At 37.7% G+C, this 19025-nt stretch overlaps 2 protein-coding genes across 2 annotated transcripts in view; one reads left to right on the forward strand and one right to left on the reverse strand.

Moving 5' to 3' along the window:
* Window positions 1-40: 40 nt before the first annotated feature.
* On the reverse strand, window positions 41-13361 carry LOC111142012 (small ubiquitin-related modifier 2-like). The gene is made up of 5 exons (XM_022494934.1): window positions 13239-13361; window positions 13005-13050; window positions 12883-12947; window positions 250-304; window positions 41-168 (listed from the first exon to the last, which is right to left on the reverse strand). The coding sequence occupies exons 1-5, from the start codon at window positions 13359-13361 to the stop codon at window positions 41-43; spliced, it is 417 nt and encodes a 138-aa protein (XP_022350642.1).
* The window catches only part of LOC111142013 (killer cell lectin like receptor G1), a 67330-nt gene continuing 61664 nt past the window's right edge, over window positions 13360-19025 (forward strand). Inside the window, exon 1 of the mRNA XM_022494936.1 lies at window positions 13360-13408. Within this exon, the coding sequence (XP_022350644.1) occupies window positions 13360-13408 (49 nt within the window). The remainder of the gene's footprint in view (window positions 13409-19025) is intronic.

A 19025-nucleotide genomic window follows, 5' to 3' on the forward strand; every position in this document is an offset into this window, starting at 1 on the left:
GCGGAAGCGGAAATTTGGAAAGGGGGCAGTCGGCCAGGCCTCAGTGGGAGCTGTAGTTCTCGCCCCGGGTCTCTTCCTGTCGGTGTTTCCCGTGCAGGTTTGCCGCCGGCGAGAGGCGCTGTTTCGCCGTCGGCCTGCGCCGAGTTGCGTTGTCTTCAGGATCGGCACCTAGAGGAGCGTGGACAGCGATTGGGTCGCGGCTTTCTTAACGACACCTTTCTTCTTTATTTCCTGTCTATACTTTAGTACCTTGGGCTCTGTTGTTACCGGTACTGTTTTCGTTAACCTTGTCATCCCGGTCATTCTGCGTAAAACACGGCAACCAGTTCTGTTCACCAGAGGTTTCGCGGCATTTTGCGTGCTGAGCCCTCCGTAACCAATTCTGCTCAGCCCATCCTATCCGCATTTCTGGTGTCCTCGGGAAAGAACAATCCTCTTTTAGTCTCCGTGCTTTTGCCAAGATCCTCCGCGGTTTCCCTCAGGTCGGTCTGAATTCGTCGCTTGCTGAAGTCCTGCGCGTTCCTGGAACTCGGTTCAAATGCTTTTGCTCCCGTGACTTTCTGGATTTTAACGCTCTTCGGAATGAAGAACTCCTTCCTCTAACTGCCCGCTTGTTGCCTCTACTTGGTTTTAACCGGATTCCATCCTGCTTTGACTCCTGCGTTGCTTTTGTGTGTGTCCCCCCCTCTTCGCGGGTAGGGACTGGATTTTGATACGTCCTTCTCACCAGAGCTACTACAATGTTTTGAATCCAGTAATAATGGAAGCTATACGTGCATGGTTCTGTGGTGCCGGCACTGTTCTAAGTGCTTTAAATGAGAATTGATTTAATCTTAACCCTAAACTTTGAATTTTAAAGCTGATGGAGGCTAAGGAACTTACTCTGGGTCCCACGTCTATTAAGTTAACGTTGTCAGTATCCAGGTTCCGTAATTTAGGCGTAAGTTAGTTATTTATATGTGCATGTAGTCTTCAGAGTCGAAGCTCTCACGCAATACTTTATGCTCACTGTTTAGGATTCTGCATTTGTTTATTGATTGGTATATTCAGTTCAGCCAAGGTGGTTATCATGTCTGGGTTGGGTTTGAATGTGTTCTCAAGAAAAAAATAAGAAAATTAAAAAGCGAGTCTCTTTCTAATAATAAGAGTAATTTGTAATCAGAAAATACAGAGAAGGACAAAACAAAAATCCAAAAACCCACAAAGAGGTTGTGTATTTCTCTCAGGAATGTGTTATCCATTTCCTTCTTAAAAACATTCAATGTAATCAAATTTTTTCTCTATATCGCTAACTTTACAAATAAACTTAATTTTTTAATTTTTATTTTTTAAAAGATTTTCTTTATTGACTTGACAGAGATCACAAGTAGGCAGAGAGGCCGGCAGAGGGAGAGGGGGAAGCAGGCTCCCTGCCAAGCAGAGAGCCCCATGCGGGGCTGGATCCCAGGACCCTGGGATCATGACCTGAGCCCGAGGCAGAGGCTTTAACTGACTGAGCCACTCTGGCGCCCCACAAATAAACTTTTTAATGGTTGCGTAATATTTAGGTGCATGGACTACTGCCTAAGCAATTCCATTAGAGTTAGGTATTTAAGGCATTTCTACTGAAAAAAAAAATTTTTTTTCAATTCATTCAACAAATATTTACTGAGCAGTTACACTGTTACAGATTTTGGGTGATGAATCGTAGAAAATAAAAGACAAAAATCCCTTTTACAATGAGCTTTCATTCTAGAATTAATGTTCTTTTGTTGGTGAATTCAAATTTTAATTTCAGAAATCTTGCCTCTGGTCATTGCCTAGAGTCATTTTGGGCTTGAGGGAAGGTAGGTTGTATGTTGGAAATGGTGAAAGGTCCAGCAACACAGTTGAGTAGGATGAATAATTTGTCTTATGTAGTAGGAGTGAGAAGGAGGGAGAGACCTCCCTTTCCATCCCTTACAAGTAACCTGGGTTACTTCCCTGCCTCTCAGCCTTTAGTGCCGATTATGGAAACTATCTATGCCAGGAACAAAACTGAAATTAGCAGGGTTTTTGCCTTTCTGCTTTGTGTCTATCTAGCCTTATCATTAACAATAACACCCTCCACACTCTACCCACACCCACACCCCCTCCCACATACAATTGCTCACTTTGTTTAGAAAGGAGTTCTGTGACTTTTGTTCTAAAATCATACGTTGCGGATGCCTCCTGTTTAGTATAAGCAGAGGAGGGGAAGATGCTGGAAAGATCTAGTGTTCCCCATTTCATACATGGAGGATATATTCCAAGATCCCTGAAACTAGGAACAGTACTGAACCCCATATATACTATATTTTTTTCTTATACATAATCTATGATAAGGCTTGATGTGTAAGTGAGGAATAGTAAGAGATTAACGACAACAATAATAAAATAGAACAATTATAACAATATGTGAATGTGGTGTCTGTCAAAATATCTAACTGTGGGGTGCCTGGGTGGCTCACTGGGTTAAGCCTCTGCCTTTGGCTGAGGTCATGATCTCAGCGTCCTGGATTCCAGCCTTGCATCGGGCTGTCTGCTCTGCAGGGAGCCTGCTTACCCCCTTCTCTCTGCCTGCCTCTCTGCCTACTTAAAATTAAAATCTGTCAAATTAAAAAAAAAATCTAACTGTACTGTACTCATCCTTCTCCTTGTGATGGTGAGAGATGATACGCCCACATGATGAAAGGAAGTGAGGTGAATGACATACAATTGTGATTTAAGGTTAGGTTGTTATTGACAGATAAGTCAGGAGGAGGCTCATCTGCTCCCAGGATGTGGTTGACCTTGAATGACTGAAACCATAGAAAGCGAAACTGTGTGTAGGGGATACTACTATATCCTGAATTCTTCCATCAATTCGTTGCTTTGATAATTTTCCCCGTCTACTTTTTTGTTAACTCTGAGCTGGGAGGTTGGGAATGGCTTTTTAAACCTCTCAACAGCTTCCTTCTGTATGAGTTTTGCATTGCAGGTTTTGCTCTGGTTTTACTATCAAATCCTACCTGCTCACAATTTCTGATCTACTCAGGGATATTTCGAAATTTGTTGGTAGTTTCTTAATCCTGTTATGCATGTATTCAGTTTGCAGTCTTGAATTGGATTTCAGTTTTGAATTTTTATTGATGCTTTCCTTTTAAAACATTTAACATATTTCAAGGACTAAATATATTTTTTGGTTTTGGTAATTTTCAACTTTAATATAATTTAACATTTTTAGAATAGATGCAAGAATAGTAAAAAGAACTCTTGTATTCACTTCACCTGGATTTACCAGTTGTTTACAAGTCGCCCCATTTGCTTTATTGGTCTCTCCCATCCCTGTAAACACACACACACACACACACACACACACACACACCACACAACACAAACACACTCACGCAGTGGTTTATTTTGAACAATTTTTGAAAGTTGCCCATTACTGTTAAGGACATTAGTGTGTATTTCCCAAGAATAAAGACATTCTCTTAACTTATTACAGTGTAATCATCACAGTTAGAAATATAACATTGGTAGGATATTATTACCTAATCCATGGTCCATATTCAGATTTCATCAGTCATCTCAGTAAATATGCTTTGTAATTATTTCCCATTCCCCAACCACAGAGCCCAAGCAGGAGTCACACATTGCAGTTAGTTGCCATTTTTCTTTGTTTTTCACTGAAATTTTGAAAAGTACAGGTCACTTAATTTGTAAAATATCTCTCATTTTGGGTTTTCCTCGTGATTATATTTAGGTATACGTTTTCTTTTTCTTTCTTTCTTTTTTAATGTTTTTAAAAAGATTTTATTTATTTATTTGACAGATCACAGGTAGGCAGACAGGCAGGCAAAGAGAGAGAAAGGGGGAAGCAGGCTCCCCACCGAGCAGAGAGCCTGATGTGGGGCTCGATCCTAGGACCCTGAGATTATGACCTAAGCCGAAAGCAGAGGCTTAACGCACTGAGCAACCAAGATGCCCCTCTTTTTTTTTTTTTTTTTTAAGATTTTATTTATTTAGGGGCGCCTGGGTGGTTCAGTGGGTTAAGCCTCTGCTTTTGGCTCAGGTCATGATCTCAGCGTCGTGGGATCTAGCCCCACATCTGGATCTTTGCTCAGTGGGGAGCCTGCTTCCTCTTCTCCCTCTGCCTGCCTCTTACCTACTTGTGATCTCTGTCTGTCAAATAAATAAATAAAATCTTTATTTTTTTAATGTATTTTTAAAGATTTTATTTATTTATTTGACAGACAGAAAGAGAGATCACAAGTAGGCAGAGAGGCAGGCAGAGGGAGAGGGGGAAGCAGGCTTCCTGCAGAGCGGAGAGCTGGATGCGGGGCTGGATCCCAGGACTCTGAGACCATGACCTGAGCTGAAGGCAGAGGCTTAAACCACTGAGCTATCCAGGCACCCGTACGTATGTGCTTTTTGATAGGACTAAGAGAGAAGTGATGTGTCCTCTTATCAGTCAAGATCCAATTAGAAGACAGATACCAGACCAGTGATTTTAAGGAAAAAATTAATATAGACTTGTTTTCTAGTAAAAAATAATTAGTAAGGGAGGGCTCAACAAAGACTCTAGGTTATACAGAAGTTACACAGAAATAACAACTGGGGTGCCTGTGTGGCTCAGTGGGTTAAGCCTCTGCCTTTGGCTCAGGTCATGATCTCAGGGTCCTGAGATTGAGCCCCGCATCGAGCCCCGCATGGGGCTCTCTGCTTGGTGGGGAGCCTGCTTCCCCCTCTCTCTCTGCCTACTTCTCTGCTTACTTGTGATCTCTCTCTCTCTGTCAAATAAATAGATAAAATCTTTATAAAAAAGAAAAAAATAGCAACTACAAAATGCAGCTACTACCTCTGGGCTGAAGAAGAGTTAGCAAGGAAGTACCTTAGAAACTTAAGAAGTGCTCACTTCCCCAACCACGAGGTAGAGATTCAGGCCTGTGAAGAGATGATGTAGTTCTTGCCACAGAAACATGCAGCCCACTGATGAGATAACAGATAAATTGCTGGAGGGTGTGGATTGATGTTGACTGCCAGTGGGAGCCTCCTTTTGTCATTTTGACATCTCCCCATAATGTTTGGAGCAAATTCTTTACTTTTGGGTATACAGATATTCCGTGTTTATCTTGTATTTTAATTACCCTAGAATCAGTTATTTCTCCACAGGAGCCTGGTTCCTCTTAGTGGAGAGTGGTGTTGAGAAACCAAGATCTGATTACAAGGTGTGTTTGTTGCTACTTTTGGGTCACTGCTTTAGTGCCTCTAGGCAGAGTTAGGAAATCTATATATATTTCTAAGAGTGAGAAAACACTTCCATTACACAATATATTTATACATTTGTTCACAGACAAGAAAATACAGGAAGTAGCTTTATAACTGATAAACCATACCATTGTGTAAAGCAAGCCTACTGGAGTTCAGTATTTGTTTGAAGTTTCATTTTTTTGTTGTTGGTGAGGTATAATTTATCAATAATGAAATACACAACTCTTAAGTGTATAATTCAATGAATCTTAACAATGCATCATAACTATAACCACCTTGTAATCAAGATTTAGTAGATTTTCATCACCCAAGAATATTTCCTCATGTTCCTGTCTAGGATTTTCATTACAGTGTTGCATAGAAATGATAAAATTAAACATCCTGACTTTGCTCCTGGGATAAACCACACTTTGTCATGATGAATTGTCTCCTGTATTTTTCTGAATTTCATTTGCTGATATTTTTTCAAAGATTTTGAAGTCTATATTCATGAGTGTTCATGAGTCTAGTTTTGCTTTTTTTTTTTTTTTGAAGATTTTATTTATATATTTGTCAAGGAGAGAGAGAGAGAGGGAGAGCACGAGAGAGCATAAGCAGGGGAGCTGCAGATAGAGGGAGAAGCAGGCTCTCTGCTAAGCAGGGAGCCCAATGCAGGAATCCACCCCAGGACTCTGGGATCGTGACCTGATCCAAAGGCAGAGGCTTAACCGGCTGAGCCACCCAGGTATCCATAATCTTTTTTTTTTGTAATTTTTTGTCAGTTTTGGTATCAGAATCATGATAGCTGCCTAAAATAAGTTGGAGTGTATACTTTCATTTTCTATTTTCTGAAGGAATTGTGTTATTTATTCTTCGAAGCTTGATAGAACATGCTATTGAAGTCATCTGAGCATGAAGCTTTTTTAATGGGAACGTTTGTATTAAAAAATTCAGTTTCTTTAGTAGAGCCATTCAGAAATTTCTGTTTCATGTTGTGTTAGTTGGTAAATTGTGTTTTTCTTTCTTTCTTTTTTTTTTAGGAATTATCTATACATTTCATTTATTTGAACTCTTTATAAATATAAAAAATTAAAAATCAAATACATTTTCATTTGCTAATATTAATTATCATTATGAAACATTATCCTATAAAATCTGTTATCTGTTTATATTCTCTACAGACTTTTTAAAAAAAATTCAGTTAATTAACAGATAATGTATTATCAGAGGTAAAGGTCAGTGATTCATCAGTATTATATAACACCTGGTGGTTTTCAAGGAATTTTTCCATTTTATCTAGATTGTTAAATTTTTTGGCATACAGATATAATATTCCCTTATTACTCTTGTAGTGTCTTTAAAATCTGTAGTAATATACTCGCTTCATTCTTGATATTCATAGTTTGTCTTTCTTTGTTTCTTGGTAAATTTTGTTAGAAGTTTATCAGTTAATAATCTTACCAAATAACCCAATTTTTATTTGTTTATTGTTAATTTTGTTAATTTATATTATATGTATTATATAACATATAAATGTATATATTATATAAGAGAAAAATTTTGTTCATTTTTTTGTTGGTTGTGGTTAGTTTTTTAAATATTATTTGTTTAGAATTTAAAATTCCCGACCTTTCTTCTGCTTGCTTTGGTTTTAATTTGTTCTTCTTTTTTATCTTCTTAAACTAGAAACAGATTATTTATTTAAAGTATTTCTTCTTTTTTAGTCACTTAAAGCTCTAACATTCTAAGTTACTGTTTTAGCTTTGGTCTGCAAATTTTTGTAATTATTTAGTTTTTTAAATAATTTCTAATTTTGTTTATTATTTCTTCTTTAACCTATGGATTATTTAGAATGTGTATGTGTGTGTGTGTTTTAGGTATACAAAAAGTCATGTTAATTATTCAAACAGAACTTAATTTTTGAGTGTACATGTAATGATATGATATATGCATACATTTCAGAATGATTACTACAGTAAGTTTAGTCAGCATCCATCACCCCAGTTACCAGTTTTTTTTCTTGTAGTGAGAACTTCTGAGATATACTCTCTTAGCAGCTTTCAAATATATAATACAGTATCGTTAACTATAGTCACCATGGTATACGTTACATCCCCATGACTTACTCATCTTGTAATTGGAAGTCTGTACCTTTTAACTAACTTTACCCTCCTCTTACCCCCTACAGCTTGCAACCACCAATCTCTTCTCTCTAAGAGTTCAGGGTTTGTTTTTTTGTTTTTTTAGATCCTACATATAAATGAGATCATACAGTATTTGTTTTTCCCTGTCCGACTTATTTCACTTAACAGTACCCTCGAGGTCCATCCATATAGTCAGAAATGACAGGATTTTCTTCTTTTTTTTAATGGCTAAATAATCCATTATGTATATACACCACATTTTCTTTATTCATTCATTTATCAGCTGATACTTAGTTTGTTTCCATGTGTTGGCTATTGTGAGTAATGCTGCAGTGAATGTGAGAGTGCAGATGTATTTTGATATAAAAGATACAAATGGTAGTGATTTTGTTTTCTTCAACTGCATACCCAAAAGTGGAATTATTGGATCATATGGTAGTTCTACTTTTTAAGGTGCCTTCACACTGTTTTCCATAATGGCTACACCAATATCATTCCCACCAATAGTGCCCAGGGTTGCTTTTTCCTCACATCCTTTCCAATACTCTAATAAACACTTGTTATTTCTTGGTTTTTTTTTTTTTTTTTTTTGTTATTTTTAAAAAAGATTTTATTTATTTGAAAGAGAGAGGCAGAGGGAGAGGGACAAGCAGATTCTCCACTGAGCAGGGGAGCTTGATTCCAGGACTCTGACCTTGATCCTAGGATTCTGAGATCATGACTTGAACCAAAGTACCCAGGTGCCCCTGGCTATTTTTAGAAGTAGTCATTCTAACAGGTATGAGGTCATACCTCATTGTATTTTGATTTTTATTTCTCTGATGATTATAAGTGTGCTGTAAAATTTTTAAGTATTTAGGAACTTCCTAGATTTTTTCTTGTTATTGATTCTACTCTGGCTGTAGAACACATCTTTAAGATTGTAACATATTGAAATTCATTAAAGCTTGTATTATTATCCAGTATTGTAATTTACTTGGTAAACATTCCATTTACACTTGAAAGGCACACATATTCTGTAGTTATTTGGTATCATTTTGTTGGATATACTTCAACTAAGTCAAGATGGTTATAATATTGTTTAAAAATTTTAAAATTTTACTGATTTTTTTTGTCTAATTGTTTATCAGTTATTGAGAAAGGGGTGTTTAAATTTTCAACTATAATTATGGATTTGCTTATTTCTTTTTTAATTCAGTGAGGTTTTGCTTCATATGTTTTGAAGTTGTATTATTAGGTTCATACTCATTTGCAGTTGTTATGTGTACTTGATGCTGTGATTCATATAACTATGAAATGTACCTCTTTTTACTTGTCAATTTTGTTGTATATTAATAGAACCACTTGTGGTAGTCTAAAGAATGTCCCCCATTCCCACCTCCAAAGATGTCTATGTCTAATACCTGGAATCTGTGATTACATTTCCTTACATGGCAAAAGAAACTCTGTAGATACAATTAAATTAAGAATCTTGCATTGGACAGCCATCAAAAGAAATGAAATCTTGCCATTTGCGACGACGTGGATGGAACTAGAGGGTATCATGCTTAGCGAAATAAGTCAATCAGAGAAAGACAACTATCATATGATCTCCCTGATATGAGGAAGTGGAGATGCAACATGGGGGGTTAAGGGGGTAGGAGAAGAATAAATGAAACAAGATGGGATTGGGAGGGAGACAAACCATAAGTGACTCTTAATCTCACAAAACAAACTCAGGGTTGCTGGGGGGAGGGGGGTTGCGAGAAGGGGGGTGGGGTTATGGACATTGGGGAGGGTATGTGCTATGGTGAGTGCTGTGAAGTGTGTAAACCTGGCGATTCACAGACCTGTACCCCTGGGGATAAAAATATATGTTTATAAAAAAATAAAAAGAATCTTGCATTGGAGATTATGTTGGATTATCCAGGTAGATCTAGTATAATTACAGTGAAGCAGTAAAGTAAAAGTTAGAAAAAGGAGATATGATGATGGAAACGGGCAGTGGGGTGATGCACTTTGAAATGGAGGAAGGGGCTGCAAGCCGAAGAATTCAGGCAGCCTATAGAAGCAGGAAAAATTGGGGTGCGTGGGTGGCTCAGTTGGTTAAGCCTCTGACTCTTGGTTTTGGCTCAGGTCATTATCTCAGGATTGTGAGATCAAGCTCCACATGAAGCTCTGTGTTCAGCACAGAGTCTGCTTGAGATTGTCTCTTTCCCTCTCCCTTTGCCCCTTCCCCACTCATGTTGTCTTCCACCCCCCCCCAAGTAATACATAAAAAATACCCCCCTTTTGAAAGATGCAGGACAAATAAAGAAAATGAATTCTTCTCTAAAGCTTCCAGAGGAAAGCAGCCTTCCAACATTTTCATTTAAAAATTTTGACACCCAGAACCGTGAAAGAATAAAGGTACATTGTTTTAAGCCACTGTATGGTATTTGTTACAGCAACATTAAGAAACCGATATACCACTTCAGGTTACTTTTGTTTACTGTTTGCAGGTATCTTTTTCTATACTTTCTTTCAACTCTTTGTGTTATTATGTCTACAGTGCATGTGTTATATACAGCATATCGTCAGTTTTTTGCTTTTTTCCCTAGTGTTCCAATCTCTGCCATTTATTTGATGTATTTAGTGCATTTATGATGAATTCAGTTATTGATATGGTTGGCACTAGGTCTGTCATTTTGCTCTTTGTTTACAGTTCGTCTTGTGTGTTTTATTTTCCTTTGTTTCTTCTTTCTTTTAAGGAAGTTAAGAAAAACACAATCTTTTATATGTTCCTATGTATTTATCATTTCTGTTCTTCTTCAGTCTTATAAGTCTACATTTTCATCTTGTGACATTTCTTTTTAGTATGAAAAGCTGCTTTTAACATTTCTTATAGTGCTGGACTGCTAATGACAATGCTCTGTTTTCTTTAAATAAAAGTGTTTTTTTCTTCCTCTTTATTTTTGGTGGATGTGTTTGCTGGATATAGAATTCTGGCTGGTAGTATCATTTACCACACACCCCAGATTTATTGAGATATAATTGACATATAACATTGTATAATTTTAAGGTTTACAGTGTGATGATTTGATATATGTATATATTGTGAAATGATTACCGCATAAGTTACTACATCCAACACTTCACCTAATTCTTTCTTTCTTTCTCTTTCTTTTTCTTTCTTTCTTTCTTTCTTTCTTATTCATCTTATAACTGGAAGTTTATACCTTTTGACCTACATCTCATTTGTTCCACCCCTCAGCCTCTGGCAACCTCCATTCTCTCTATTAATATGAGTTTGGTTTTTTAATTATTTTATTTTATTTTATATTTTTTAAAGATTTTATTTATTTATTTGACAGAGATCACAAGTAGGCAGAAAGGCAGAGAGAGAGAGAGGAGGAAGCAGGCTCCCTGCCGAGCAGAGAGCCTGATGCGGGGCTCCATCCCAGGATCCTGGGATCATGACCCAAGCCGAAGGCAGAGGCTCCAACCCACTGAGCCACCCAGGCACCCCGAGTTTGGTTTTTTAAGATGCTACATATAAATGGGATTATGTAGCATTTGTTTTTCTCTGATTTATTTCCCTTGGCATAATGCTCTCAAGGTCCATCCATGTTGTCACAAATGGCAGGATTTCTTTCATTTTTATGCCTAATACTATTCCATTATATCTGTATACCACATTTTCTTTATCCATTCATCCTTTGATAGGCACATAGGTTGTTTTCATGTCTTAACTATTGTGAATAATGCTGTAGTGAACAAGAGGGTGCAGATACTTCTTTGACATTATGATTTAATTTCCTTTAGCTACATACCCAGAAGTGGAATTACTGGATAATATGGTGGTTCTGTTTTTAATTTTTTGGGGGAACTTCCATGTTCTTTTCCATAGTGGCTGTACCAATAGTATTATTATTTTACCTTTTAAAAAATGGAGTTCCATTGTCTTTCTCCTTCTTGGTTTCTGATGGGAATTCAGAAATCATTCACGTTATTATTCCCCTCTGTTAATATGTTGTTTTTCTCTGGCTACTTGCAATATTTTCTCTTTATCTGGTTTTCAGCAGTTTTGTTATGATGTTCTTAGGTGGGATTCCCTTATATTTATCCTGAAAGGGGTTCATTGAATATCTCATATCTGTACATTTTGCACTAAATTTGGGAAATATTTGATCATTAATTCTTCAAATTGTTTTCCTGCTCCATTATTTTCTCCTCTTTTTCTGGGGCTTCACTTATTAGCACTTGATATTGTTCTGCAGATCATTGAGGCTCTACTTACTTATTTTTTCTGTTATTTATATTGGATAATTTCTAGCAATCTATCTTCATATTCCATTGACCTTTTCTTCTGTCCTCTCCAGTTTGCCGATAATCCCATTCAGTTGGTTTTTTATCTTTAATTAATTTTTAATTTTGGGGGGCTTTTAATTTTAGTTTTTTTAAAAAATTATGGGTCATGATCTTTTTTTTATTTTTTAAAAAATATTTTATTTATTATTTATTTGACAGACAGAGATCACAAGTGGGCACAGAGGCAGGCAGAGAGAAAGGAAGGGAAGCAGGCTCCCTGCTGAGCAGAAAGTCCGATGCAGGGCTCGATCCCAGGGTCCTGAGGTCATGACCTGAGCCAAAGGCAGAGGCTTTAACCCACTGAGCCACCCAGTCACCCCCCCCCCCACTTTTTTTTTCATTTTTTAAAAAGATTTTTATTCATTTATTTGACAGAGAGAGCGAGAGAGGGAACACAAGTAGGGGGAGTGGGAGAGGGAGCAGCAGGCTTTCCACTGAGCAGAGAGTCCGGTGCAGTGCTCAATGTGGGGCTCAATGCGGGTCTTGATCCCAGGATCCTGGCCAAAGGCAGATGCCCAACCATCTGAGCCACCTAGGTGCCCCTTTTTCTCATTTTATTTTTTATTTATTTATTTATTTTTTTTTTTCATTTTAAACAAGTTTAAACAACAAGATGCTTGACTTGAAGGGAAAACTATCTAGGATTCATTGCTTTTAATTTATCCCTACTTAAAGACAGAGTACCCTACATGTAACAGCTACATACAAAAAAGTTATAAAATTGTTCTTAGTTTTATAATGATAAATGAAGAATATTAAAATTCTCCAATCAAACAAGGTGTGCAAGGAATTTTATGTTTTTCTTTTTTTGTTAAACTGTGAGAGCAAAATAACTTACTGGAATATAAACGTAAGAGCTGACTGAGCATGCGACTAATGGAGAGAGTGGGTATTTTCACAGAAGCAGTGTTTTCCTCCATCCCACCTCCATTTGATGTTGATCAAAACATACCACTGGCCATTTACTTAAAAAAAAATGCGATACGTTTGTGCACATACACAGTTCCTTTATGTACAATAAAGGAATAGGGAAGGGGAAAATGAAAGAATAGAGAAAACTACTGTAGTAGTCAGGATGTGGTGGAATCCAATTGTGGCTTTCTAATTGAGAACATCTTTTTGGTATAGAGGAATGGAATTCTGGAGTAAAGTAGCAGGTTCCCTTTTTAGTAGACACTCCTGTCTGCTGCTGAAACACATCAATTGTATCCTCAGCCTCCATTTCCAACTGTGCAGGTGTGTCTGTTTTATTGATTGGCTGCCTATCAAATCAGAATCTGATCTGCCTCATTGACAAACCCTGTCGTTCACAATAGCCTTTCATTAGTTCATTAAGTGGTGTATGCTTCTTAATCTTTTTTTTTTTTAATTTATTTATTTGACAGACAGAGATCACAAGTAGGCAGAGAAGCAGACAGAGAGAGAGGAGGAAGCAGGCTCCCTGCTGAGCAGAGAGCCCGATACGGGGCTCGATCCCAGGACCCTGGGATCATGACCTGAGCTGAAGGCAGAGGCTTTAACCCACTGAGCCACCCAGGTGCCCCTATCCTTCTTAATCTTAAACTGCACTACAGAACCATCCTGCCCCACCACCTTCAAACTAATTCGATCGTTGTTCTCAGTCTTGACTCCTTCCTTGGGCTTTTTGTCGGCCATGGCAAGCATGAGTCTCTTCTGCTGTCACTTCATAAAAGAGGTACCAGGTCAGCACCAAACAAGCACACAAGCAGCACCAGCCATATTCCTTTCTGATTAAGAATTTTACTTGGTTCTTTCTGTTTTCCTGCAGTGGTTCTTCATCTTCTTGTTCATTATGACCATATTTTCCTCTTGTCTTTGAGCATATTTATACAGCTATTAAAGTCCTTGTTTGCTGATTCCAACACCTATGTCATCTTAAGTTTCTTTTTAGTTATTTACTTTTCTCTGAGTGGTGGCCCACAATTTCTTATTTTTCTGCGTTGTAATACTTTTTTATTGTATGCTGGACATCAAATACATTATAGGGAGAATGCATTATGTTGTCTTTTTTTAAATAAAATTTTTATTTGGGAATAATGTCAGATTTTTAGAAGATAGTACATAGCAATTTTTCATATCCTTTACCCCATTACTTCTAAGGTTAACATATTAAATAATCATTTAATCATTGAATCAAAACTAAGAATAACTGCCCTACTATTATTAACTAACTGCAGGTTTTCTTTGAACTTCACCAGGTTTTCACTGATGTTTGTTTTCTGTTCTAGGATCTAATCCAGGATACTGCCTTGCATTTATATTTCCTTAATCCTTTGGTCTGTTGTAGTTCCTCAGTATTTCCTTATTTTTCATAACCTTGATATAGTTAAGAGTACTAGTCAGATATTTAGTAGACTACTTCTCAATTTATTATTTTTTTTCATCTTTAGACTTAGATTATGGATTTTGGTAAAATATACCATAGTAATTAGGTATCTTTCTTATTGCATCATATTGGTGGTACATGATATCAATAAGACTTATTACTGGTGATTTATAAGATTCACCCTGTTTTTATGTTAAAGGTTGTGTTTGCTAGGTTTCTCTACTGTAAAGTTACTGTTTTCTACTAACCATATGTCATTCTTTGGAAGTGAGTCACTAAGTCTTGCCAATACTCATAGGGAGGAGAATTAAATTGAGTATCATGATGGGGGAGTGCCTGCATATATTATTTGGAATCTGTATGAAAGATATATAACTTTTCTCTTATTTATTTATTTATTTATTTGTTTGTTCAATAATGTCTTTAAATTATATGGATTCAGAGGAGTGACATCACCATGATGGCAGATTAGGAGACTCCAGCCTTTATCCCTCCACAAAGAAGAATAGACAGCTATTTACTAATAAGAATAGCTCTGAAAGATCTCAGGAATCTACTTAAGCATCAGCAACACAGTGGGACAGAAAAACTCGAGAATAACCACACAAAAAGGGTAGGAAGAAAGTTCTATCACCCACATGTGTATAGTCAACTAATTTCTGACAAAGGCATAAAGAATATACAATTAATTGGGAAAGTATAGTCTCTTAAATAAATGATGTTGGGAAAACTGTATATCCACATGCAAAAGAATGACATTGGAACCCCCACCCCCCCTTTTTTTTTACACCATATATAAAAACAATGGAAATAAATTAAAGTCTTAAAACTAAGACTGAAACTGTAAAACTCCTGGTAGAAAACAGGGGAAAAACTCTTTGACTCAATCTTGATAGTGATTTTTTGGAATGTACACTAAAAGCACAGGTAACAAATAGTAAGGGACAGGCGAGGCTAGAAGTGACTGGGGTCATGGTATGTGTGTAGGGGGGAATGTAGATGTAATCAGGGTCACAGAAATCCCAGATGTGGAGAAATAGATATGATACTTACAAGAACACCCTGTTTGTTCTCATGATAGTTACAAGTCTTCCATGTTTGTTCTAAATATTGACATGATAGTCACAAATCCATCATGATATTGACAATAAATTTACCAAGTTCCCTGGTCAGTTTCCCATAAAAAACTGGCCATAAAAGCAGTGGCAGGCCATTTGGAACCCCTCTCCCTTCAGTGGGTTCTTTTCTTTACTTTTTGTCCTCATCTTCACTTAATAAACTTTCACTTCACTTCCTCCTTTTGTACTTGAGATCCATTCTTTCACTCTGCGAGAGAAGAATCCTGAAACCCTGCAGCAATAGGGGCACCTGGGAGGTTTAGTTGATTAAGAGTCTGACTCTTGATTTGAAATCCTGATCTCTGGTCCTGATCTTTGGTCCTGATTTCAGGATCATGAGTTCAAGCCTTAAAAAAAAAAGCAAAAAAGCCAGAAACCGCCCCCAAACAAGAAAACAAACCAAAAAGCAAAAATAAACAAGGGGGACTATGTGAGATTAAGTAGTTTTTATACAGCAAAGGAAACAACAAAGTGAATGGGGATGTCAATTAGTATAGCCACTACAGAACAGTTTGGGGGCCCCTGAAAACATCAAAAATGGAACTACAACTACATCAACAATGGAACTCCAACAATCTCACTTACGGTTATATATCCAAAGGAAATAAAATCACTATTTTGAAGAGATAGCCACACTGCCATGTTCATTGCAGCATTATTCATATTAACCCTAATACAGAAACAAACTTAATGTCTGTGGATAGGTAAAGAAAAAAATACATATTTATATACACTGTATATATGAGAATATATATAGAACAGAAAATTATTCAGCCTTAAAAGAAGAAAGAAATCCTGCTATCTGCAACAACATAGATGAAACTAGAGGATATTGTCTATGTCAAATAAGCCAGAGCAGAAAGACAAATTTGCATGATCTCACTATTGGATCGAAAAAAACGAAGAAAAGGAAAAAAATGTTGAACTCATAGTAACAGAGTAGAAAGGTCATTACCAGAGGCTAGTGAATGGGGGAGAGGGGAGATACTGATCAAAGAGTACAAGCTTTCAGTGACAAGGTGAATAAGCTCTGGAGACCCAATGTACATACAGCATGGTGACTGTACTTGATGGTAATGTATTAAGAGAGTGGATAAACAAACTGGTCTGGTCTATGCATAGGTTGGAATATATTCAGGATAAGAAAGAATGAATTATTGATACACACTTCAACATGGATGAGTTTCCTTTTATGAAAGACTTGGGATAGATACAAACTAATCTATGGTGACAGAAGGCAGATCAGTGGAGGCCTAGAGAAAGGGGAATGGGAGAGGCAGAAGGACAGTAGTTGAGTACACAAGTAAATTTTCAGGGGTGACAAATATATTTATTTTCTAGATTGTGGTAATAGTTTCAGTGATGCATGCATATATGTTAATTGTACCTCAGTAAAGCTATTAAAAAATAATATATACTTGAGGGGCCCCTGGCTGGCTCAGCCACAGCACGTGACTTTTGATCTTGGGGTTGTGAGTTCAAGCCCCATGTTAGGTGTGGCAACCTACTTAAAAAAACAAAAACTTGAAGTTTGTTAAGAGAGTAGATTTAGGGGCACCTGGATGGCTCAGTTGGTTAAATCTGTTAAGTGTCTGCCTTTGGGTCAGGTCATGATCCCACGGCCTTGGGATTGAGTCCCGGGTCAGGCTCCCTGCTCAGTGAGAGCCTGTTTTTCTCTCTCCCTCTCCCTCTGCCTACCACTCCTCCTGCTTGTGCTCTTTCTCTCTCTCTCTGTCAAATAAATAAATAATAAATAAAATCTTAAAAAAAAAAAAGTAGATTTCAGGTGTTCTCACCATACCCCCACACCCCCACACAGAGACGGTAACTGTTGGAAGTGTTGAATATGTAAATTAGTTTGTGGTAATCGGTTCACAATGTGTACTTACATCAAAAATTCCACATTAAATGCTTTAAATAGATACATTTTTTCCCAAATTAATTAACATATACTGTATTATTAGTTTCAGAGGTAGAATTCAGTGATTCATCAGTTGTGTATAACACCCAGTGGTCATTGCTTCAAGTGCTCTCCTTCATGCCCATCATCCAATTATCCCTTACCCCCTACCCACCTCCCTCCAGCAACCCTTAGTTTGTTCCCCATAATTAAGAGTCTCTTATGGTTTGCCTCCATCTCTGTTTTCCTCTTATTTTTCCTTCCCTTCCCCTTCATCTGTTTGTTTTCTCAAATTCCACATATGAGTGAAATCATACGGTATTTGTCTTTCTCTGACTCATTTCGCTTAGCATAATACCCACCAGTTCCACCCACGTCATTGCAAATGGCAAGATTTCATTTTTTTTGATGGCTGAGTAATAAATATGTACAACTTTAATTAAAAGTGCATGCATGGGACGCCTGGGTGGCTCAGTGGTTAAAGCCTCTGCCTTCGGCTCAGGTCATGATCTCAGGGTCCTGGGATCGAGTCCTGCATCGGGCTCTTTGCTCCGTGGGGAGCCTGCCTCCTCCTCCTGTCTCTCTCTGCCTGCCTCTCTGCCTACTTGTGATCTGTCTATCAAATAAAAAAACAAACAAAACTTTAATTAAAAAAAAAAAAGTGCATGCAGATAAAAAACAGTCAGTATGAAGTCATAGTTCTTTTTTATTCCTGAGTTATACTCCAATACTATTATTTATTTTCTTGCTTTAATTGTTTCATTTTTAGCCATTGGGAGTTTTGTCAGCTTGGTTCCTGTGTCCTTCTGACATGCCCTCGTTTTTTTTTTTTTTTTTTTTTTAAGTTTTTGAGTACTTCCTCATTTTCTAGCACTAAAAGACTAAAAGGTGCCCCAGACTCATCTTGGGTTTTTTGTGCCCTGACCCTAGATTTAGTCATTTCCTCAAGAAGTTCTGGTTCTTATGCTCCTGCCATTGCCTCCTCCTACTCTTCATTCTTCTTCTTCTTCTTCAATCATCTTAACTGTTTTTAAGTGTACAGTTCAGCAGTGTTAATTATAATTATGGCCTTAATATTTGTGACCCTTCCATCCTCAAAGTCATTTGTTGAAACCTTAACCTCCAGTGAGGCTTCGTTCGTTCTTTTGTGATGGGACCTCTAAATGTTACAGGATTTTTGTCCCCTCAGTGCCCAGGTTCTTGGTCATGCCATTTTGAAGAATGTAAAGGTAGATCAGACGGAGAGTGGTGGGCAGCAAAGCAAAGTTTATTGAGCAAGAGTTTAAAGCTCTTGCGGGGAGGAGGGCAGCGAGTGGGTTGCCTCCAGAGTTTCCAAGTTTAGGGCTTTTTTTTTAAATTTTTTTTTAAGTTTAGGGCTTTTTATGAACTCTTTTGCTGAACTATCTTAAGCAATCAGGGTGTGCTGAGTCATGCCAATTAGGGCTTTGGTTACGGATCTGTCTACCTATTAGGTTAATGTCTCTGTGCAAATGCTCTTTTTTTGCTGATGTCTGGGGGCTTATGGCTTCACTGCCCCTTGCCCGTGATATTGACAAATGCTTTTGTGGTTGTCTTATTTTAGGACATTTTGCAGAAGTCATTTCTGCAAAGGCTGCAAAGCAGAATGCTAGCGCAGTCCTGTCTAAGCTGCAAAACAGGATGTCAGTGCTGTTTTATCTTAGCTGTCCTGACTCCATATTTTCTTGCTGGGGACTCTGGCCCTGACTATCTAACTGTCCAACTAAGTCCTAACATAAGGAAGTAACTGAAGTTATATGAGGTCTTGATGCTGCGGTCCTGATCTGATAGAATTAGTGTCCTTATAAGATGAGCCCCCAGAGAGCTTGCTCGCTCTCTTCCTGTACACGTGCACTGAGGAAGGGCCATGGGAGACCACAGTGAGAAGGCCACGTGCACTGAGGAAGGGCCATGGGAGACCACAGTGAGAAGGCCAC

This window comes from Enhydra lutris, unplaced genomic scaffold, assembly GCF_002288905.1.
Source record: "Enhydra lutris kenyoni isolate GAN:26980312 unplaced genomic scaffold, ASM228890v2 scaffoldscaffold7, whole genome shotgun sequence".
NCBI classification, from domain to species: Eukaryota; Metazoa; Chordata; class Mammalia; order Carnivora; family Mustelidae; genus Enhydra; species Enhydra lutris.